At 51.8% G+C, this 23,361-nt stretch overlaps 1 protein-coding gene across 1 annotated transcript; it reads right to left on the bottom strand.

Moving 5' to 3' along the window:
* Positions 1–14,333: 14,333 nt before the first annotated feature.
* On the bottom strand, positions 14,334–23,147 carry REM1 (RRAD and GEM like GTPase 1). The gene is made up of 5 exons (XM_084887940.1): positions 23,016–23,147; positions 21,416–21,782; positions 20,259–20,341; positions 16,345–16,546; positions 14,334–15,111 (listed from the first exon to the last, which is right to left on the bottom strand). Exons 2-5 carry the CDS (start codon positions 21,756–21,758, stop codon positions 14,843–14,845), a joined length of 897 nt encoding a protein of 298 aa, XP_084744066.1. The 5' UTR covers positions 21,759–21,782; positions 23,016–23,147; the 3' UTR covers positions 14,334–14,842.
* Positions 23,148–23,361: the final 214 nt, after the last annotated feature.

The following is a 23,361-nucleotide window of genomic DNA, read 5'->3' as shown; positions in this document are numbered from 1 at the left end:
AATAAAATATATTTTAAAAAAAAGAAGAAAAAAAAAAAGAATGTAGCTAGATGTTTTGATGACTGGCATGGCCATGCCTTTCCGTGCTGAGCAGCCTTGGATGGTGTGGGATTCAGGCGCTGTGAGCAGTGCAGGGAGGTTTTCGAGGGTCTGATTATCACCGAGCTCTGGCTGCTGATGACGCCGATGGATCGCGCTCAAGGCAGCTCTGGTCAGGATCTCCCGATGTAGGATCAGTCCTCACTCCTGGCCACCGCGCCTCCCTGAGTCAGCCATGCCCAGTCCCCAGAGAGTCAAACTTGCCAGCGTCTCAATTCCAGGATGGCCGGTGCCCAGACAAGTGGGCAGGGCACCGCGGAGCTGCCAGCGCGGGGGAGCCCTAGGAGGAAGCAGGAAGCTCGGGAGGCCTGCTCCTCCTCTCCCGGGAGACCAGGCCTTGGGCAGATGCCAGACCCTCAGCCTCCCAGAGCTTATTCCTCTCCCCCCACTCCAGGCCCAACACCAGCCCCCCCTCCTCACCCCCCCTGCCTCTTTCAGCAGGACTTTGCAAACAGCTTCCCCGGATGGATGGGGCGGCCGCCTCCTCCCTGCACACTTTCCATTCCCAGCCCTGAGCCTCCGCCAGGGCTCCTCAGGAAAATTGGCTGAAAGAGACATTTTCCATGCTCTTGACTCCTCTGCCGGGTGGCTGTCCCTGCCTCCACTCCTGCAGCCTCTTCTCCAGCGGGTCACCCAGACCCAGGAAGGAAAATATTTAGCCAACTAATTGCTGCTCACTCACCATTTGACTTAGTATGCAATGTTATCTCTCTGGGCCTCAGTTTCTTTTTAAAAAAATATTTTATTGACTTTTTATAGAGAGGAAGGGAAAGGGATAGAGAGTTAGAAACATCGATGAGAGAGAAACATCGATCAGCTGCCTCCTGCACACTTCCTACTGGGGATGTGTCCACAACCAAGGTACATGCCCTTGACCGGAATCGAACCTGGGACCCTTGAGTTTGCAGGCTAACGCTCTATCCACTGAGCCAAACTGGTCAGGGCAGGGCCTCAGTTTCTTAATGGATGAAATGAGCTAGCTACCCTGGGAAGCATACTGGGAAGGCAGACATTTTTTATTTAGACCTTAGCTCTGCTGATGACTGTGTGGCTTTGGACATGGTACTCACCATCTTAGAGCCTCAGTTTTCCTGGTCTGTTAGACCATGTTGTCTCTTACTGTTGTGAGGATTGAAGAAATGACCCGAGAAAAGGGTTTAACTTAGTATTCTGCACATGGCAAGTGCTCAGTGAATACTTTTTTTTTTTTTTTTAAGCCAGTTGACGACTTCTTCTTCTTCTTCTTCTTCTTCTTCTTCTTCTTCTTCTTCTTCTTCTTCAAAATATATTTTATTGATTTTTTTTACAGAGAGGAAAAGAGAGGGATAGAGAGTTAGAAACATCGATGAGAGAGAATCATCAATCAGCTGCCTCTTGCACACCCCCTACTGGGGATGTGCACGCAACCACATGCTCTTGACCGGAATCGAACCCGGGACCTTTCAGTCTGCAGGCCGACGCTTTATCCATTGAGCCAAACCGGTGTCGGCTTGACTTCTTTTTTTAAAAAAAATATTTTTATTGATTTCAGAGAGGAAGGAAGAGGGAGAAAGAAATAGAAACATCCATGATGAGAGAGAATCATTGATTAAGTGCCTCCTATTTACTCTTCACTGGGGATCGAACCCACAAAGTGGGATATATGCCCTGACCAGGAATCGAACCATGACTTCCTCGTTTAGAGGTTGATGCTCAACCACCGAGTCATGCCAGCTGGACTGAATACCTATTTTTTAAAAATTAATGTGTTATATTAGTATCTGCTAGGTGCCAGATGCTGTGCTAGTCGCTTTGCATACCTGCTTTCTAATCCATGTAATACCTGTGCAAAATGTTTGTCATCCATTTTGTAAAGCTGAGGCTCCAAAGGTTCAGAGAGGCTAAGTAACTTGCCCTCAGTCACACAGCTGTCAAATGGCTGAACCAGAGGGAGTCCAACTCAGGTTTGGTTGATTCCAGACTCCCAGTTCTAACCAAGGCCCTGGTAACTGGAAGAAAAAACACATCCCTCTACTCTAGGCAGATAATGAAGAGTAGAATAGCCTAGACTAGTAATTTAATCCAGCCCTAGCCGGTGTGGCTCGGTGGATAGAGTGTTGGCCTATGGACTGAAGGGTCCCAGGTTCGATTCTGATCAAGGGCACATGCCTGGGTTGCGGGCTCGATCTCCAGTGGAAAATGTGCAGGAGGCAGCTGATCAGTGATTCTCATCATTGATGTTTCTATCTTTCCCTCTTCCTTCCTCTCTGAAATCAATAAAAATATATATTTTAAAAAAAGAATTTAATCCAGCCGTTAGGAACTGTAATTTCAAAGCTTCCCTGGAGTTTTGGGCAGCTAAGGGCACAGTCATTGAGAGAAATATCGCTCCACTTTATTATAATTAGGGAACTACAAAGTAAGCAATGAGATACTTTCTTTCCCAAGAGAATATCAAATGAGAAAAGATTGGTCTTTTGGTGTCCTGAACCCAATTCCTGTGTGTGTGTGTGTGTGTGTGTGTGTGTGTGTCCCCAGACTAACAAGCAATTCTCAGACTATCTACCTGGAGATAGCATCAGGCTCCATTGGCAAAGGGCTCAGTCCCACAAGACCGCCCTCCAATTCAGGCTCCAATTGCAAGCTGAGGTTGTCACCTGTGCTTCTGACTGATCAACTACAGACAGGAGGTGCCAGTGACCCCGCTTGATGCCCAGCGCAAGTCCAGCATGTTGTCTGTGCTTCTGACCAACTGGCTATACAGCAGAGGTTCTCAGGACCCTCTCTTTGCATTTGGTTAAGTTGCTGGAATGGCTCACAGAACGCATTCCATCCATACTGAGGAATATTTAGCAGCAACAACCTTTACCAACAACATAGTTGATTTATTACAAAAGGATATTAAAGGATACAAATCAACAGCCGGACAGTGGTCCCAAACAAAGGCACGTCTGTCCTGGTGAAGCTTAGGGCCCTGTGCACTGGCTCATGGGCATGTTCTGAGTCTCCAACCCGCAGGGTCTCTGACCCCCCTGGAGGCTGCATTATGTAAGCGTGATTGAGTAGCTCATTGGCCGTGGGTGGTTGACTCACCTCTAAGCCTCTCTCTCCTCCCCGGAAGTCAGGGTTGGAACTGGAAGTCCCACACCTCTATTCATGGCAGATTCCTTGGCAGCCAGACCTGTCCTTAGGTGCTTTCCAAAAATCACATTCACTAACATAAATCCACTTGTAGTGGAAAAGGGCTTGTTATGAATAACAAGACCAAACATTACATCAAAAGATGCTCCCATTGCCTTATCACTCAGGTAATTTCAAGGATTTTGGAAGCTGTGCCAGGAATTGTATGGGTGAAGACCAGATATATCTGAGCTATATATTTTGATCATCTGAGTGATTACATATGTATATTTCTTATAAATTATAATATTGAAACCAGTGATAGCTAATGTGGATCCTGGTGTGGGGAAGTGGGCACTATTGGTGTGAATATAAACAAAACCAATCCTTTTGGAAAGCCATTTGGCAGTGTCTGTCGAAATGAAAATGTACATGCCCTTTGACCTAGTAATTTTGAATTTGGCAATTTCTCCTATGTGTGCAAGAATATTCAGTGCACACTAAAAGGGCAAACCATTTACAATAACCTTAATGTCCTTCAATGGGGGAAATATGTACATCCATACTGAGGAATATTTAGCAGCAACGAAAAAGAACAAGGAAAAGAAAAAATGGACAGACTAAACGGGGATTTCAACACTCCTTTCTCAGCAACGGATAAGACCAGTGGGCATAAAATCATTTTGGATATGGAACACTTGAACAGCATTATCAATAACCTTGACCTGATTGACATTTTTAGAACTCTACAACCAACAATGGCTGAATGCATATTATTTTCAAGTGCACACGGAGCATGGATCATGGATCATGAAAGACCACATGTTGAACTATAAAACAAGTCTTAAATTTGCAATAGAGTTAAGTTATAAATCAATAACAAAAAGACATAGAACTCCCACCCCAAATATTTGGAAATTTATACACTACATATCACTATATGTCTGAGTAACCTATGGGAAGAAGAAATCACAGGGGAAATTAGAAAATATTTTAAACTGAATTATAATGAAGATACAACACACCAGAATTTGTGGGATGTACCTAGAGCAGTACTTAGAGGGAAATTTAGAGCTTTATATAACTTACATAGCTTTTTTCTAATATAGAGTTAAATGCATGCATTAAAAAAGAAGGTTCTCAAAAGGTCTAAAAAAGAACAAAATAAATGTCAAAATAACGAGGTACATTTGTATGTATTGGCTTGCATAGAAAATCAGGATAAATTGAACAAAAAGCAAATTACATCGAATATTTACATTGTCATGGCAGATATATATTGCTCACTGCCCTTCAACGTCTGTCCTAAATATAAAACATAAAATCCCTGATTTTAAATTGATACATGGCTATTCAGAATAAAATACCCCAGGCACCTTTGCCATGCAGAGTGGTGATGTGACTAATGAGATGTAGGCAGGGGTAATGTGTGCATCTTCTGAGAGGCGGGCCCTTTCAGGCTCCTCACCACTTCCTGCTGCTGGAGCTCAGGATGTGATGGCTGCAGCTTGAGCAGCACGGGGGATGGAAGACAGACCCCAGTGCAGGGCTGTGCACTGTGGAATACACGCCAGCCCTGAACTGCCTGCTTCTGAACTTCCTTTCCGTGAGAGGGAAATATTCTCCTATCTTGTTTCCATCACTGCCATTTTGAGTTTCATCCTTTGCAACTAAATTCAGTCCTAAAGCATATAAGTGTGATCCCATTTATGTGAAAAAACGCAAAGTAAGCCTGGCTGGCATGGCTCAGTGGTTGAGTGTTGACCTATGAACCAACTGGTCACAGTTCGATCCTGGTCAGGGCACATGCCCCGGTTGTGGGCTCGATCCTTAGTGTGGGACATGAAGGAGGCAGCCGATCAATGACTCTTTCTCATCATTGATGTTTCTCTCTCTCTCTCTCTCTCTCTCTCTCTCTCTCTCTCTCTCTCTCTCTCTCTCTTTCTCTCTTTCCCTCCTTCCTTCCCTCCCTCTCCTTTTCTCTCTGAAATAAGTAATTAAATATATTTCAAACAAGCAAATTAAACATATATATGCCAGATGATTTTGACTTTGGTACAGAAATCCTCAAGATAATTTGCTTCAGCACTGAAAACATATTATGTAACATAGCAATAAGTTCAGGGTGGGGCAGCCTCGGGAATGGTTACGTCAGTGGATGGACTTCATTGTTAGTGACTTAGGTACTTTCCATCTTCCTGCTTTGCTCTTCTCTGCCTAGATTCCGTCGTAATTTCAGGACGTTGGCGGCAGTTCCAGGCGTCACACACATACATCCCAATGGCCAGTAGAAGAAAAGGGACTATCCCTTTCTGCTGAAGCTCCTTTTTTGTTTGTGTCTTAGCACTTTTGTGAGAGCAAAGAAACTTTTTCTAGAACCTTCCAGCCAACTTCCCTCACACCTCATTGACCACAGATGGTTTGTAGTCCATCTTCAAGCCAATCTCTTGCTTAGAGCGATCAGGCTTATTCTTGACCCGTGAAAAAGAGAGGAACAGCAAAATCGTAGCCCCGACAGCGTGGAAGAAAGGAAAAATTGCCAAATGTCTGCTTCAGTGTACATGTAAGCAGGCAGAAACATCTGGAAGGATACATCATAAAATGCCAATGGTAGGTGACTCCAGGGAGAAGGGTGGAACCGGAGTTCTGGGACAAATGCCAAACCCACCCATTCAACGACCTGTAACCACTTCTCCGTTGCTCACCAAAGCCATCTTGTAAGGGCAGCAAGGGACGAATTGCAATTGGCCCACACCAGGTGTGCAATCTCATTCATTTTTGCCAAATAGTTGCTTTCCCAGCCTCTGTTGCAGCTAGAGGGGGCCGTGAGACTCAGTCTGGCCAGGGAGATAGAAAGGGAAGCTGCTGGGAGAACAACTTCCTCCTTGATAAAAAAAAATAAATAAATAAAACAAGGTCTCTCTGACTCTCCCCTTCTATTCTGGCTTGGGATGCCAGTGTGAGGATGTGACGTTGGGAGCTGTGGCAGCCATATTGCAGCCATGAAGGAGAAGCCTAGAGAATTTGCAGCTGCACACTCAGGGTCCTGGCATTTTCAAGCTGATGAATCAACCTTAAAATTGCCTACCTCTGGGCTCTTGTTAGAACACATCCTTATAAGGATTTCTATCATGTGTAGCCGAGAGCAGCTTAACTGACAAATGCATCTATTTTCTATTGTTTTGACATATCCCAATAATTAAAATCTATTATTTTTGTAATTCAAAGTTCAATGTAAAAAATATACCACTGGCCCTGGGCACCTTTGGGTATAAAAAATATACCCAACGGGCCTGGAAGGGCACCCGTGGAAAGGGGACTGAGAGGAGCAAAAGGAACAAGCTAGCCCTAACCGGTTTGGCTCAGTGGATAGAGCATCGGCTTGCAGACTGAAGGGTCCCAGGTTCGATTCTGGTCAAGGGCATCTACCTTGTTGTGGGCACATCCCCAGTGGGGGGTGTGCAGGAGGCAGCTGACTGATGTTTCTAACTCCCTCTCCCTTCCTCTCTGTAAAAAAAAATCAATAAAATATATTAAAAAAAAGGAACAAGCTGTTCTTTATAATCTGGTATGAGGGGTGACCTTGCAGGCCGGGGGTGACTGAGACTACATTTCTCTATCACTATCTGGGTTTGGATCAGAGGTTGCAAACTGTCAGCCTCTGGTTAGAATTTGGCTGGTGGACATACTTTGTTTCTCCTATCTAGGGTTTTTAAAAATTGGAATTAGCAATAATGATTTAAGAATTGAGCTCTAGCCGGTTTGGCTCAATGGATAGAGGGTCAGCCTGCGGACTGAGGGGTCCCTGGTTTGATTCCAGTCAAGGGCATATGCCCGGCTTGTGGGCTTGATCCGCAGGAGAGAGTGTGCAGGAGGCAGCCAATCAATGATTCTCTCTCATCATTGATGTTTCTATCTCTCTCTCCTGCTCCCTTCATCTATAAAATTAAAAAAAAAAAAAAAGAATTGAGATACTTCACACAAATATCTGGATTGCTGGACTTTGTGGGGGAAAAAAAAAACAAAAACAAAAAAACAAGAAGAAATATTTGGCAACACGGGGTTCGTATCCTGACAGCAGTAAGAGGCAGTTCAGTTGTGTCCCTCCTCAAGGGGCAGGACAGGTGCTACCAATTTGCCACAGACCTTGATGCTCCTTAATGTCCTTCACCCAATCTACTTCACGGATGTATTATATATGTCCCTTTCTGATACAGTGAGCATTTGAGTTAGTGCAGTTGTGTGTGATATTCAACAATTACTTTCAGGGCAATTGGCCATGTGAAATGGTCACCCACCTCGTGCACACAGGCGGGCAAACCTTGACGAGAACTGGATGTGGAGTGTCACCCCCTGGCGTGTCCTGTGAGACTAGAAGAGCTAAGAGCACCCTTGACTGTCCTGCTGGGGCCCTTGGAGCCTTACTCTGCCCCCAACACCTCAGACTTCTGAAGATGTACCGCTCGGGAGGGAGAGAATTCGGAGGCAAGACTTACACTGTGGGTAGGGAGCAGGGCTTTCTAAAAGGCAGACGGAAATTTGTCCACTGAAGGATGGAAGAAGCTGGAGCTCTTGAAGGGAAGCATGGACTTGGGGAAGAAAAGGAGCTCCTGACATCCCATTGGGAGGCCGCCCCCTTCACGTAGGGCCTCTCCGTTCAGTAAGACATGGTGGACTGTGTATGAGCAGAGAGAGACGGGGGGGGGGGGGGAGGAGAGAGAGAGAGAGAGAGAGAGAGAGAGAGAGAGAGAGAGAGAGAGAGAAAGAGAGAGAGAGAGAGAGAGCGAGTGAGAGAGAAGACCAGCCATGCCCTTCCTCCATCCCTCACTCTCTCCTGTTACGATAGGCAGAACAGCAGCTCCTCGAAATGTCCATGTCCTCAAGTCCCTGGCAAAGGCGGGTGAAGGTCAGAAATGGAATTCAGGTTGCTAATACACTGACTGTTAAAATAGGGAGGTTAGCCGAGACCGGTTTGGCTCAATGGATAGAGCGTCGGCTTGGGGACTGAAGGGTCCGGGGTTCGATTCCGGTCAAGGGCATATCCCCAGTAGGGGGTGTGCAGGAGGCAGCTGATCGATGACTCTCATCGATGTTTCTAACTTTCTCTCTTTTCCTCTCTGTACAAAATCAATAAAATATATTTAAAAAAAATAAAAGTTAGAGAAGCAGCGATCAGACTTTCAAACCTCAGAGGGAAAGTAGGGGAGGGTAAGGGTAAGGGTAAGAGACCAACCAAAGGACTGTGTGCATGCATATAGGCCTAGCCAGTGGCCATGGACAACAGGGGGGGTGGGGGTCTACGTGGGGAGGGGTTTGGGATGGGAATAGGGGGATGAGGACAATTATGTGATACCATAACCAATAAAAATAAAAAGAAATAAAAGAAATAGCGAGGTTATCCTGACTCGTTTGGGTGAGCTCAGTGTCATCACAAGGGTGGAGGAAGGAGGCAAGAGAGGGAGAACCAGAGAAACGGCAGCCTGCGGCAGGCTGGTCCCGACCTTGTTAGCTCTGAAGACAGAGGAAGAGGTCCTGAGCCAGGGGAAGCGGGAGGCCCTAGAAGTGGAAAAGCCAGGACAGAGATTCTTCCCTGGGGCCTCCGGGAAGAAATGCAACCTTGTGAACACCCCGGTGTCAGCTCGGCGAGACCCCTGTTGGAGTTCTGTTCCACAGGACGGTAACGTGACACGTGTGTGCTGTTGTAAGCCATCAAGTTCATGGTCATTTGTCATAGTGGCCATAGGAAACAAACCCACCAGGCCACGTGGAGGTGGCATTCCAGTGCCTGCCTCCAGACGCGTGAGCGATGGCGCCGGGCCTGTGAGAGAAAGCCAGTCACTCCAGGCCCCAGAGAGAAGCCGTACGCCTGCTGCCCAGATTCCTGACTCACGAAATATGTCAGTATAACAGAACGACTGTTTCGATGCCACGGAGCTCCGGGGTGGTGTGTTTGGCAGCCCAGTAACTGGAACAGCCTTCTCTCCCAGCCTTGAACTTGAACCAGATGGGATGGGGGAAAACTGCACACACGGCTGAACCCAGAGCTCCCATTCCGTCCTCCGTATTATTTTTAACTGAACCCTGAACGGAACGGAAGGGAACGCGGCTGAAATGGAAACTGAACTTGTCTGTTTGTTCAAGGCTGTGGACCTAGCGTATTCAAATATTCTCGCGACGGCATCACACCCCTTCGCTCTGTGTATTTTTACTTGCCTGAGGTCACACGCTCCTGGCCGAGCGGAGAGATTCACGCTCTTTATACACAGCCGGCGATGACCCTCTCCGTCCTCCTTCGCTTCCCTGGTCAAGGCTTGCTGAGGGAGGGATTGAATTGCCCCAGGAGACGTGACTTTCCCACCATCCCAGGACAGGGAGTCCAGCCTGACCCGGATTCCTTGGGGGTCCCTGAGTGGAAGATTTGTGTCCCTGGCTGAGATGCTGGAACTTTCCATGAAGGTCAGCGATCCTCACATCGGAGCAGCCCGGCTGGGGTGTGTCAGGATCCAGGTGGCCTCCGTCTCGTCTGGAGCAGGCCGGCACAGTCTGTGGCAAGGGGGGCGGGGCGCCGAGGAAACTTGGGGCCCCTGGGAGACGTTCATCTTTCCAGAGCTTTATCATTTTTTCCATAACACCACCCTCCCTGAAGGTGGAAAGTCCCAGCTGTCAGCTGAGGATACTCTCAATGTGCTTTTGTTCTCCGCCCTGCCCCCAGCCCAGGCAGCAGGGTGCCGGCGGAGGACGCCTCCCTCTGTATACCAGGCTGCTCCAGACTCGCTGTCCCGGCAGACAGCGCAATAACACCACGGGACTAGACTTCTCTGGTTCAGATCTTGGCTCTACTGTTTGCTAACTGTACAATCTTGGCAGGGTACTGAGCTTCTCCATGCTATGGTTTCTCTGTCTGAAAACTGGCATGGGGATAATATTGACCAGTTTTTAAAAAATAATTTTTTATTGATTTTGGAGAGGAAGAGAGATAGAGAGATCAATGATGAGAGAATCATTGATCGGCTGCACACCCCCTACTGGGGATCATGCCAGCAACCCCATCATGTGCCCTGACCGGGAATAAGAACTGTGACCTCCTGGTTCATAGGTTCAACCACTGAGTCACTGCAGCTGGGCAAGACTGACCAGTTTTGAGGATTCAATATGTGAAAAGCACTTAGCACTGCACCTGGTACATAATAAGAGCGATATAATTGTTTGCTCTTATTATTACACTAGAGGCCTGGTGCAAGAAATCCGTGCATGGGTAGGGTCCATAGGCCTGGCCAGTGACCAGGGCCAATCTGTGAGGTGACTGGCAGGGCGATGGGGGACAGGGGAGGGAGGGTGCTGCTGGCACTGAGCATCTGCCCCCTGGTGGCCAGTGTGTGTTATAGTGACCAGTTGTTCCACTATTTGGCCAATTTGCATATTAGGCTTTTATTATATAGGATAACCTTGGGCAATTCATCTCCTTTCTCTGGGCCTCAGTTTCCCTAATTGTACAATGAAGACAGCAGTTTCTTCTAGTCTGAGAGTAAATCCTGAATGCCCTTTCCTGCTGTGTGGCCTTGGACAATTTTTTTTTTTGTTCTCTTAACTTTGATATACTCATATTTGAATGGTACATACCAAGTAGGTGGTTATGGTGATGAGATGAGAAAATGTGTATCAAGCACATAGCATGGGGCCTAGCACACAGAAAGTATTAAAACAAAGTTAGAACCCCGTGCGGCCCCCCTCCCACCCCCCAACACACACACACCAGCTTGTTTTTATAGATGAGAAATAACTTTCTAGACTATCACTGGCCATGTCCCTAGGAGGAATATTGTGGTTTTCTCACATGCTTTCCTACCCATACCTTATTCACAGACTCCTAGAATCAGAGAGGTCAGGATTGGAAGGGACATTTTACCGATCGGCTCAGGGGTCTTCAAACTACGGCCCGCAGGCCACATGCAGCCTGCAGAGGAGTCTGATCTGGCCCGCCAGGTTTTTTGGGCAGTGAGCGCAGCCGAGGTGTTACAGTAGGAATTAGTAGTTCATATAGTCCGGCCCTCCAGCTCTCTGAGGCACCGTGATCTGGCCTCCACTTTAAAAAGTTTGAGGACCCCTGGTTAATCCACTAAACAAATATTCACCGATTGCCTATCAAGAGCCAGGCACTGCTGTAGGTGCTCCAGAGAGAGCAGCGTTGAGGGCCCTGCCCTCATGGGGCCTCTGTTCCTGTGGGGGAGGCAGACAGTAAACATGAGTACATGAATATGTAATACAAGTTCCGATTCAATCTCTTTATTTTACATGTGGGGAAAACTGAGGCTCAAAGGAGAAGACATTTTCCTAAAGTTCTCCAGTGTCACAGCAGGAAAAGGACTCCAAGAAAGTCTTTGCAGTCTGAGAATACCCTGCCCTCAACCAACCCTGGTTTCCCCAAGGTCTTATTATATAGCTAGAGGCCTCATGCACAAATTCGTGCACCAGTGGGGTCCCTCAGCCTGGCCTGTGGGGATCAGGCCGAAACTGGCTCTCTGACATCCCCCAAGGGATCTTGGCTTGTGAGAGGGCACAGGTCAGGCGGAGGGACCCCACCAGTGCACAATTGGGGCCAGGGAGGGCCCGAGGGAGAGCTCTAGGGTGTGTCCAGCCTGTCTCACCCAGTCCTGATCAGCAGGACCCCAGCAATAAGCTGACCTACCGGTCAGGGCGTCTGCCTCCTGGTGGTCAGTGCACATCGCAGGTCGAAAGTTCAGAGGGGCAATTAGCATATTAGGCATATATATATATAGCAGGAACCAACATTTACTGAATCTTCCTAGCTGTGGGAACTGCTTTATGTACTTTACACATCATAAGTCATTTAATCCTCACATCAACTCTGAGGGAAGGAATTGTCATGAATCCTATGTTATAGGTGGGGAAACTAAGGCACACAGATGTGTAGGAGAATAGGGTTTGAACACAGACCCCCTGGTTCAGGGTCCTTGACCTCAGACATGGTGCTGGCTGCATACTATCCACCCCCCCCCCACCCCCCCCGCCCCACATTGGTCTGCACTATTTCTTTCTTTCTTCCTCTCCCCCACCCCCTCCGGTCTCAATGATTTCTTTCACACTCCCGGGAGCCTCAGGTAAGCCCTCTCCCTCTCTGGCCCTCAGTTGCCCCACCTATGAGTTGAGTGGATTGGACTGGATTGTCTTTAGCGCCCTCTATGATCATCCTGACTTTTAGCTCCTTCTAAGTTTGTAATTATTTTGTTCACTTGTTTTCCATCTGCTTCCTTCCACCCCTGTCTCTGAGCTCCAGGAACAGTGCCCTACTCATTCTAGTCCTTGCCATCTCCCCAGAGCTTGGCACTGTGTCCTGCACTTAGCAGGCCCTTGGTAAGTAAGTATTAGTGGGTGAAGAAAAGGATGAGAGGAGAGTCCTCAGTTTTCCCAGAAATAGCTCCTGTGCTCTCTCCCTGGCCCCTCCTCCTTTCTCAGCCTGTGGGGCCCCATCCCTCCCTCTCTTCTGCCCTCCCTCCTTCTCACCTCCCAGGGCCGACTCAGGCCCTCCATCCGGCCTGCATTTTTCCGGGTTTGATATCATTTTTTCCACTCTCCCGGCTGCTGCCGGCTGCCTCTGCCAACTTTCCACAACTACAGCCCCTCCCCCATGACCACAGGCTGGGGACAGCTTGGATGGGGGAAGACCCTCCCCCCTTCCCTGCCCCAGGCTGGAGTTGGGACCATCGGTGCCTGGCTGGCAGGCTGGCAAGATGGTCGGGGGTGTGTCGGGGGGTGAGAGCTACAGCTGGAGGCTATGGCCTGCCTGCCCCTGCGTTACTCTTCCTTGGCACCCTGTTCCTGGTGGCACGGACTGGGCCCACGTGGGCGGGGGAGGGGCTGAGGCATCTGGAAGGGCAGCTGTTTGGGGCAAGTGGTGTTGGGAATCAGGGACACGTGGTCCAAACTGTTTATATCTTGTTCTTTTTTCAAATTAGTGATACCCCTTCACCTTAAGCTGGAAACTCCTGACCTGAGCCCAAGACCCCATCCCCAGCCAGAGGCACAGACAGAGGAGAAGGCTGGGCCCTGGGGTCTCGTCCTCACCCTCTCTGGCTGGGTGACTCTGGGGTGTTCACGCCCCCTCTCTGGGCTTCAGTGTCTACAATCTGAGAAATGAGTGAGTTGGACTAAATTGGGGGTCCCTCCTGGGGATAAGTGGACTGAGTTTCATGGAGTCTACTCCCCTTCCTTCCTTAAATTGTTCGCAAAATTGTGTTTGAAAGTCCATTTCCTGGGGGCTCCATAGCTTTTAAAAATATGTATATATTTTATTGATTTTAAAAATATATATTTTTATTGATTTCAGAGAGGAAGGGAGAGAGAGAGATAGAAATATCAATGATGAGAGAGAATCATTGATTGGCTGCCTCCTGCACACCCCCCAGTGGGGATCGAGCCTGTAACCTGGGCATTTGCCCTGACTGGGAATAGAACCCATGACCTCTTGGTTCCTGGGATGACACTCAACCACTGAGCTACACCTGGCTGGCCTATTTTATTGATATTTTTACAGAGAGGAAGGGAGAGGGATAGAGAGTTAGAAACATCGATCAGCTGCCTCCTGTACACCCCCTACTGGGGATGTGCCTGCAATCAAGGTACATGCCCTTGACTGGAATTGAACCTGGGACCCTTCAGTCCACAGGCCGACGCTCCATCCACTGAGCCAAACCAGCTACAGCTCTATAGCTTTTAACACATTCTCCAAGAGGGCTGGATAATTGGGTACCGACTCTAGACTGACAAGATGGAAGTCCTGGCCACTTCACGTACAGCAGCTGTGTGATCTTGAGCAGGAGCCTTCACCGGCCTGGGCCTCGGTTTTCTAATTACCGAACAGGGGTTGTGAAGGTTAGTGAATAGCTAGTGACGTCTTGGTACACAGACTGCCCCCAACAAACACCAGCTATTGTATTGCCAGGATGAGTGCTAAACTTCTTTCCAGATAACATTTCATGATTCTATCATCTATAAAAATGGTCTAATGAGAAACTGAGAGGTCACCACACTTGACTGTGGTTGTGCTCCACTGTGTCTCCCTCAGAGACAGGGGCCGGGGCTGTGCCCAGCGGCTGGGAGAAGACCTGAACGCACAATACAGTTCCAATGACTTTATTGGCTGACCCCGACACAGGCCAGCAGGTGGTCCCGTCTGGAGCCAGTGCAGATGGGAGGGTAGCAGGTGGGGATGCCCAGAGGAACCCCCGTGAAGTCTGGGCATTCAGACGGGGCATCCTTGTAGTCTGTGGTGTGTTTTTTTGGGGGGGCAGAGTGGGAAGACGGGGGGAGTGTTTCTGAGGGTTGGCCAGAGCCCGAGGATAAAGAAAAGTTGTTTTGTTTTTTACAAAAAGACGCAAATCGTGTAAAAAAAAAAAAAATCCCCTACTGTGTGCCGAGCTTGGCCTTCGGGCCCCATAGTCTGTACATCCATCGCTCCCCGTGGCCGAGGCGCCCCTGCAGCTGCGGCTCCGGGAGATGCTCTGGCCCACGGCGCGTGCTCCAGGTCTCTGCGCCTTGGCCCTCGGGGGGAGGGGGCCCCCCCACTCGGTGGCGTGGGCAGAGCGTGTGCCCCACAGTGTTCACCGCCCTGGGCGGGCGGCGGGGCTCAGAGCACGGCCAGGTTGTGGCAGGACTTGGAGCGGGCCTTGAGCGCGCGGCGGCGGGCGCTGCGGGCCGTCAGGCGGGCCAGGAAGCGCCGCGCGCGCTGCCCGAAGCTGGCCCGCCGGCGGGGCGCGGGGGGCTCCCGGGGGCCCTCCCGGCGGCGCAGGCGCAGCTGGCGCACCACGCCCTCGAACAGCTCGGCCACGTTGTGCTGCAGGGCGGCCGAGGTCTCAATGAACTTGCAGTCGAACACCACAGCGCAGGCGCGTCCCTCTGGGCGGCGGGGACGGACAGACGGATGGGACAGACGGGCAGGCGTGGAGCAGGAGGAGGAGGAGATAAAGGGAGGAAGCGGGTGTTCAGTCTGGACTGGGAGCGGTTTTTTTTTTCTTTCCCAAAACATGGTGCCAGGGCACCCCCAGACAGAAGTCAGATCTGGCTTGGAGGAGGTAGTTCCCAGGCTAGTAGGGGCTGATGCTGGGGGCAGAATGGGGCTGGGAAGACAGGGGGGCTGGGGCTAGGTAGGGAAGAGTCTTGAATGCCAGGTAAGGAGTCTGATCTGATCTGAGAATGATCGGGGGAGAGATTCCGGTGCAGTAGGTTGGGGATGTGCTCTGGGAGCCTGCATTTTTACAGAATCTCCTGGGATGGTGCTGCGGAGTTCAGGGTCTGCTCACAAAGCACATGGCCTTCTCTCTCCAGGGTGCCCCTGGGCTGGGAGGCAGGGACCTGAGTTCCAGTCCTCAGTGGCTGGTGACCCAGTGGAACTGGCTTCTTCTCTCTGGGTCTCAGATTCCATAGTTTTTTAAGATTGCTCCCTGTGAGTAGGGCCATTTTTAGATCTTTATGAGTCCCATCGGATATGTCAAACATTAAAACATTCCCCACCTCACTTTAAATACTATTTATATGTACTAGTAACTTACACGTTTGGGTTTGCAGTTGCTGGATGGCACGCTGTCATGTTTTATAGACAATTCAAGCTTTCTGAATTTTGAATTTATAAATTCTCGCTCTATTTTGCAGCTGATAAATAGAATTTTCAGGTCTCAATGGTTGAAAAGCCTGTAGAACTAGGCCTATCAGGCCTGGGGGATAAAATGTCTCTGACGAAGGACAAGGGAGCGCAAACGGGAATTTTTAAGCAAAGAAGTGACAAGGTCAGATCTGGTTCTGGGAAGCTGTGGCAGCTGTTGAGGAAAGCTGACTAAGTGGGGATATAGAATTAGCGTGGGGGCTGGCCCAGGCTGACGTGGGAAATAGCGGAATGAGTTCGAGGCTGTGGGAATGGGGTGAAGGGACGGTGGGGTTAAGGGAGGATTTCGGGACTGGTTTGGGGGAGTGCGAGAGGACACAGGCATGGTCCCTAGCCTTGAGGCAGGGGCAAGGAGATGCAGAATGGGAGTGGTAGGTGGCAGGCAGTCCCTGAGGTGAAGACACCGGAGGAGGAACAGTGACCGTGGGGCTGAGAGGAGTGTGGAGGAGGAGGGTGGACCGGGGGCTCACCTTCCACAGAGACTTCCCGGCAGCGCGCCAGGTCCGCCTTGTTGCCCACCAGGATGATGGGCACGTGGTCCGCCTGGTGTGTGCGCCTCAGCTGAATGCGGAGCTCGGAGGCGCTCTCAAAGCTGCCCCTGTCTGCGATGGAGTACACGATGACGTAGGCGCTGCCCACCTGCAGGCAGGACTCCTGGCTCCAGCTCTCATCCTGCAGGGGAGGGACCGGCCCATCCTCAGAGGTTACTAGGCCTCGGCTGAGAAAGGAAGGGGCTGGGATGGTTTAATGGGCGGGATGGAGCTAAGGTCTACACGTTGGACAGGTTTGAGGGACAGAGTCTGCCATAATTCCCTGTTCTCCTCTCAAAGTAGTGACTCGCTGATCCTCTGTGAGCCTGTTTCTCTGCTTGACAAATTGGGCTAATGACACTACCTCACTACATTCTCTCATTCACTGGCTCCGTCTGTAGAGACAAAAAAAAAAAAAAAAAAAAAAGAGAGAGAGAGAGAGAGAGAGAAAGAGAGAGAGAGAGAGAGAGAGAGAGAGAGAGAGAGAGAGAGAGAGAGAGAGATTGGTTTCTCTTCTTGCTAAGGAGGGTTTGCTGTTTAGCTGTCCTGGCTTTGCCTGTTTAGTGGGTTCAGGCATATCAGACAGTTCATTTGGTCTTCTGCAGTCTCCTCAAAAGAGAAAAGAGGAAGGGAGAGAAGTGAGGATGGAGGCTGATTTCAAGGGAAGGCATTTTCAAGACGGTTCTAAAGAGATGAAGGAGCAACTGTGGGGTGTCAGGATAGGGGGTGGGAGAGGCACAGGTCATTTTAGAAAGTGGAGTACTTGCAAGTTTTTTGACCAAGGAAAGGGAAGAACTGGGATGATTTTGATAATCCATGTTGGAAGGTGATCTGTTGTCAGGGATAGCACTCGGACTGGACCACCTGGGTAACAGCTTTATAAGACACAGTTCTTGACCTCCAAAGGCTCCTGGTCTGGGAGGGAGGCTGTGGAAATGGAGAGTGATAATGCACCGTGGGAAGTACCCATGTGAAAGTAGCTGGAGAAGCCATGGGGGTGGGAGAGGGAGGCCAGGAGAACTCTACCTGGCGGGGTGTGGGAGGTTCACCGTGGACCTGTGAGTGGGATTTGAAAGGATGAGCAGGCGGACCAGGAGAGAAGAGAGAAGGCCAGGAGTGGGAAATATTGAGTGTGATGGAGGAATTGTGTGTGAGGGGGAAAGAAGCCAGAAAACTTATCTGATAACCAAGTAAGACAGATGAATAGAAAAGCGTCAGTTCCATCGTCAACAGCACTGTCAAAGGGGGTGAGTTTTCAAGAGCCGTATCAATCTTTCCTCAGGTCAAATAACGGTGGGCCGAGCCAGACGGTTGTAGGTGCTCATTCTGGGTTTTCAACCTTGTCTACGGACAGGCCCCTTCCTCCCTCCGGGTCTCAGTTTTCTCATCTGTTGAATGAGATAGTGAGTCTTGACCATTCATTCATTCACTGCACAAATATTTATGAAGAATGGGTAGTATCACAAAAGCCAGTTGCTGCATGGATTGGTGGGTAAGAATCCCTCGGGATGTGATTTTAAAATATAGATTCCAGGATTCTACTTATACACGTTCTTATTTGTGAGGTCTGGGGTGAGGCCTGAGGATTTGGTTTTTAATTCTCTCTAGGTGACCCTGATGGTTAGATACTAGTGAGCGAGCATGCTACTGGGTGAGCCAAAGGTCCACCCAGTTCCTTCAGATTCTGCCTCTCTGACTAGCCCAGCGATGGAAGGAATGGAGGCTGCTACAGTATGGGCCCTGTTTGGGAGCTGCCTTCACGGTCACTGACCAGGGACACTGGTTCAGTTATCTTATTTCACCTGTAGGAAAACCAAGGGCCAGAGAAGAGAAAACTCTCTTGGCCAAGCAGAGAGCTGGGCACAGAATCCCAGTCCCTGCTTCTAGGCCAGTACTCTTCCTCCTCCGTCTCCCAAATGGAACTTCCACGCTGATCACTCTTAACCCACGGGACTCTGCCCCATCTGATCCTCAAAGGAGCCCCTCCCTGACCAGCATCCAAAATAACAGCCCCTCCCTTAGCAGCCTGTGAGCTCCATGGGGCCGGAAACATGCCTGCCTTATTCACTGCTGGGTCTCCAGTGTCCTGGCCAATGATATATACTCAAAAGTGCTTTTGCTTCTTTTGCTTTTTTGTTTGTTTGTTTTGTTTTTATCCTTACCCAAGGATATTTTTCCATTGATTTTTAGAGAGAGTGGAAGAGCGAGGGAAAGAGAGAGACATACTGATGTGAGGGAAACACATAGTTGGTTGCCTCCTGCACGTGCCCTTGACCAGAATCAAACCGGGGACCCTTTGGTCCACAGGCCGGTGCTCTATCCACTGAACCAAACCGGCTAGGGCAGCAAGTGTTTCCCAACGAACAAATGGGTGGACCTCAGCGGGAGTTTCAGAAGGAGACGCTCCCTGGGGAGGTGAGGGGCCCTCCTAGTGCACAGAAGTGCAGGCTGTGGGTTCCTACAGACCTGGGATTGAATCTCACTTGCTGAGAGCTTTGGGCATATTACTTAGCCTCTCCGAGCTCCCATTTCCTCATCGTGGAATAGGGCTCAGAAGCACACACACTGTATAATTTTTGTCTTGGCTGAATGTCATACTATATGTCCAGTGTTTAGCACAGGGGCTGACCCTTAGGAAGAGGGTGCTACGTAAATGCCAGCTGCTGTTAAGACCATCATCATCATCATCATTTGTTCATTTGGACCCGGGTTTCCTTTTATGCTTGTTGAGAAGAATCGGCTACACAGCTCCTTCATCCCCTCCTTCATCCCCAGCCTTCGGGCCTGTCACTGGAGCTGTCAGCCATGTTTGTCAATCACCCAGCACTGCCCTCCTAACCCCCCTGTGGCCAGGCCCTCCCCGAGTTTTAGGGGAGGAACCTACTCCTTAGAGAGATGAAATCTCAGGTGATTTTTTAGATCCTTCTCTTTGCTTGGTTGTATTTCTTCAGAATTCTGTGGTGAGCATGTTCTATTTGTACAGCAAGAAAAACAGAAAACTCAAACAAGATAAGAAAAACATAACAGGGACATGGCCCTGCCTGCTGCTCTCCTCCTGCTCAAGAAGGGCTGGGGAAGGACATCCTTTGGTCTCCCTTTCCCCTAGCTACTAAATTGTAATGAACAAGAGTTGTCATTATTTATGATTCTTCACCCATGTTCAGCATGCTTTCATGCTCAAAACTGCTCAAGTCTCTGAAGCTGCATAAGAACGTAAAGAAAACAAACGGTCAAGAAGGCAGGAATAATCGACCCATTTATCAGGTGAGAAAACTGAAGCTCAGAGCAGGTTAAGTCAACTGCACAAAGCCACACAACGGGTAAAAAAAAGAAAGGGGGCCTTGGCCAATTCGGCTCAGTGGATTGAATGTTGGCCTGTGGATTGGGGTCCCTGGGTTCGGTCTGGTCAAGGGCATGTGCCTTGGTTGCGGGCACGTCCCCAGTGGGGAGTGTGCAGAAGGCAGCTGGTCGATGTTTCTCTCTCATCGATGTTTCTAACTCTCTATCCCTCTCCCTTCCTCTCTATAAAAAAAATCAATGAAGTATATATGGGGAAGGAAAAGGAAAAAAAAAAGGGGGGTTGAACCTCAGACATTTTGATGCTAAATTCAGTGCTCCTTCCTCTGCACAAGGTAGGTGGGTGGAGTGGGATGAGGGGGCTAAAAGGAGGGGGCGGCTTGCAGGGGAAGAGGCACCCCCTGGCATGGCTGTGGGAGGGGACCAGCGGAGTGAGAACAGGAGGTGAAGGTCAGGAGGCTCTGTCTTTGGTTGGAAAGGCTGCTGAGGAGCTGTGGGTGTTGGAGGGGCTGGTACGAGGCTCAGCACCCACCTCCCCAGATCTGCGTGTGCCATACCAGTTTCTCAGCCTCCCAGGTGTCCATGACCAGCAGGGTGGTGTCTTCGCCATCCACAGTTAGCGTCCTCTCGTACACGTCCTCTGTGATGGAGGGAAGAGCTGGGTCTCAGGGCGCGCCTGGGGAGGGCGTGGCTCCCCAGCCCCTCTTTATGGTCACTGCACCCCCTCTACTTCTCCTTGAAGTGTTCACCACACCCGTGTGATGCCAGCTTCTCCTGATAGGTCAGAAGCTCCGGGAGGAGGAGCCCATGTCTCCCATGCTGCCAGCAGAGTATGAGGCACACAGTAGGTGCTGCCAGCAGAGTATGAGGCACACAGTAGGTGCTGCCAGCAGAGTATGAGGCACACAGTAGGTACTGAGACAGTGTTGGTGGTGGTTGTTATTGCCAACTGAACGAGTGTGGGGTGGTGGGGTTAAAGTTGGGATGAGAATTCTCCAGTCCTGCTCAGTCCCCGGCTAACTGTGTCCTTCAGGCAGGTCATGTCACCCTCTCTGGGTCTCAGTCTTCCCATTTATTACACCTACAGGTGCACATATGCACACCGCTCGCATGGGTTCTCACTCTTAGAGAGGCAGAGCCTGGAGAAAGGGCCTGGCTAGAGTGTCCCCACCTTCTCTCTGCTTTTAACCAACTCCCCACCCCCTCACCCTCATCCTCTCAGCCAGTCCTGCAAACACCTATCTTCGTTTCCTCTGTCCTTTCCCCATCCCCCTTCATCCTGGGGCACCTGGTCACTGCATCTCCTGGGGATACAGGTGCCCAGGGCCCAGAACTGGGCATCCGAGAGTCTCCATTTTGGGCAGGATTTTAGTTTTGCCGCAGGGTGTGGTGGTCATGGGTGGTTATCTATGGAGCTGGGTGATCCGAGAGTCCAGGGAGAGCTGGGGGTAGGGGTTTCTAAGCGAGGTGGAAGCCCACCATCTCTTTATACTGAGTCTCAAGCCCACATCTCTCACCCATGAACGCTGGCAACATTCTCACTATTCAAGGAATCCCTCTCCCACAGCCACGGTGCAGGCTGTGCCCTGCGAGACTCTGGGGCACATTCCCGTCATGGTCTGTGAGTGACGCCCTAGGAGCGGAGCAGCGCCTGAGTTGGACAGCCTTGTGCCCTCCATCCCTCCTCTGGCTGCATCCCAGCCCGTGTCCCTACCTCCCAGCTGTTCGTGGAGCTCCCGCTCCTGCTTCCCTGCGAAGAGGCTGGCCAGGCTGGTCTTCCCCACGCCGGGGTCCCCCAGCAGCACCACTCGGTACAGGGCCTCCCAGGAGCCTTCGGAGTCGCTGGAGTCAGAGGACCAGCCGTCGGGGGCAGGCGCAGGTCGCTGGGTGGGAGGGTTGAGGGAGGCTGACTGGCCCAGCCGGAGGTGCCCGGATGGTGTGGAGGTGGAAGGTGCCGCGCTCAGGCCAGGCTGGCAGCCCCGGGGGGACAGGGGCAGCGGGGTGCTGGCTCGCCGTCGCAGGGGCGTCTTGGCTTCCTGCTGGGTGTTTAGTGTCATCCTCGGGAGGGGGCCTTCCTCCTTCTGTGAGCGAGAGGGGCAGTGGGCGGTGAGCAGGAGCTGCGGGCCCCTCTGCAGGGCCCTGAGGCGGCTTCCTCTGAGCCCCCTGGTCCAAAGGGGAGGAGCGGGCGCCTCCCTCCTTGGGGGAGGGGGGAGGAGGGGGCTTTCCGGCTTCAGGACCAGGGTCTGCCTGGGAGGGGGAGGGTGCAAGCTGTGCACATCCGTGTATGCACGCCCAGAGGGTGAGTGTGCAAGCTGTGCACACACACACACACACACACACACCCAGAGGGTGAGGTAGCAAGCTGTGCACACACATGTCCGCACACCCAGAGGGAGAGTGTGCAAGCTGTACACATCCGTGTATGCACGCCCAGAGGGTGAGTGTGTAAGCTATGCACACACATACACAAACACACACACACACGTACACACACCCAGAGGGTGAGTGTGCAAGCTGTACACACACCCAGAGGCCAGTTCCTGTGCCTTGAGGAAAATTCCCTCCCCCAGGACACTCGGACAGCGGAGGGGCAGCGGCGAGGTGGTGTCCACACGAGCACGCACACTCTGTGGACACAGACCTGCCTCTCCCACTCAGGACACGAGGCCCACGGTCTGAAAGGGTGTGCACTGCCCGGGCGCCCCTTCCCACAGGCCTCTCCCCCGCGGGGGGGAGGTTGGGGGTGAGGAGGAGGGGTCAGGGCCCCGGGGAGGGGTCACTTCCGCTGCCCCGCCTCAGGGGGGCCGAGGAGGAGGCAGGGGTGGGTGGGCTGGGGCTGGGAGCGCACGGGGGTCTGGGGGTTCCCTCCGCGGTAACCCGAGCGCCCCGGCGCCATGGGAACGCGTGCCGGCCCGCCCCCTCCGTGAAAAATTCAGCAGCGGCTGGGCAGGCGCTGCCTCCGGGGCTGTTGGGGGGCGGGGGCTCCGGGGCTGCGGGGTTCCAGGCTCGGTGCCGGGACAGGGTCCTGGCGGGGCGGAGAGGGGACCTCCGGGGCCGGGGTGCATGTGCCATTCCCCGAGTCCCCACTTGCCCAGCCCCGGGCCCTGGTGGTGAGTCCCCTGACCCGGGCGGGGTGGGGGTGGGGGTTCTGGTCCGGGGCTCCCCAGCCTTCTGGGCCCCTGTTGGAAGGTCTCTCACCCCTGGGATGCGAGTTCGAGGCCCCCCGCGCCCCGCCGGCCCGCAGAGCCCCCCATGCAGGCGCCGGCGCACTCCGCTCCAACTTGGCCAAGTTGGCGGCGGGCCGGCGGCCTTACCTGGGCTCCGGGAGGGGTCCGGGGCCCCCGGCCCGCGGCTGCCGGGCGCTCCAGGCTGTCCCTCCGCCTCGGCGCAGCCCCTCCGGCCCGGCCCGGCCGCCGCCCGCCGCCCCGCGGGGAGGAGCCGCCACCCGCCCCGTCCGCCCCGCCCCGCGGGACAGCCCGGGGTCCGCCCCGAGCCCGCCGCCCAGGGAGCCGCCCGGGTCAGCGGCCGCCTCCCGCCTTGGTCCGGGGCGGGGGCGGCAGGGCCGGGGCGGGGGCCGGAGAGAGGAAGGAAGCGGGTCTGGGTCCTCGGGGCAGCCACAGCTTCCCACGCCTGCCATGGGGCGCCCCGACAGCCTGCGTC

The sequence above is a fragment of the Pipistrellus hanaki genome (genome assembly GCF_964339955.1).
Source record: "Pipistrellus hanaki genome assembly, chromosome: 6".
NCBI lineage: Eukaryota > Metazoa > Chordata > Mammalia > Chiroptera > Vespertilionidae > Pipistrellus > Pipistrellus hanaki.
The sequence above is the reverse complement of the archived record's forward strand: the minus strand, read 5'-3'. Positions and strand labels throughout refer to the sequence as shown.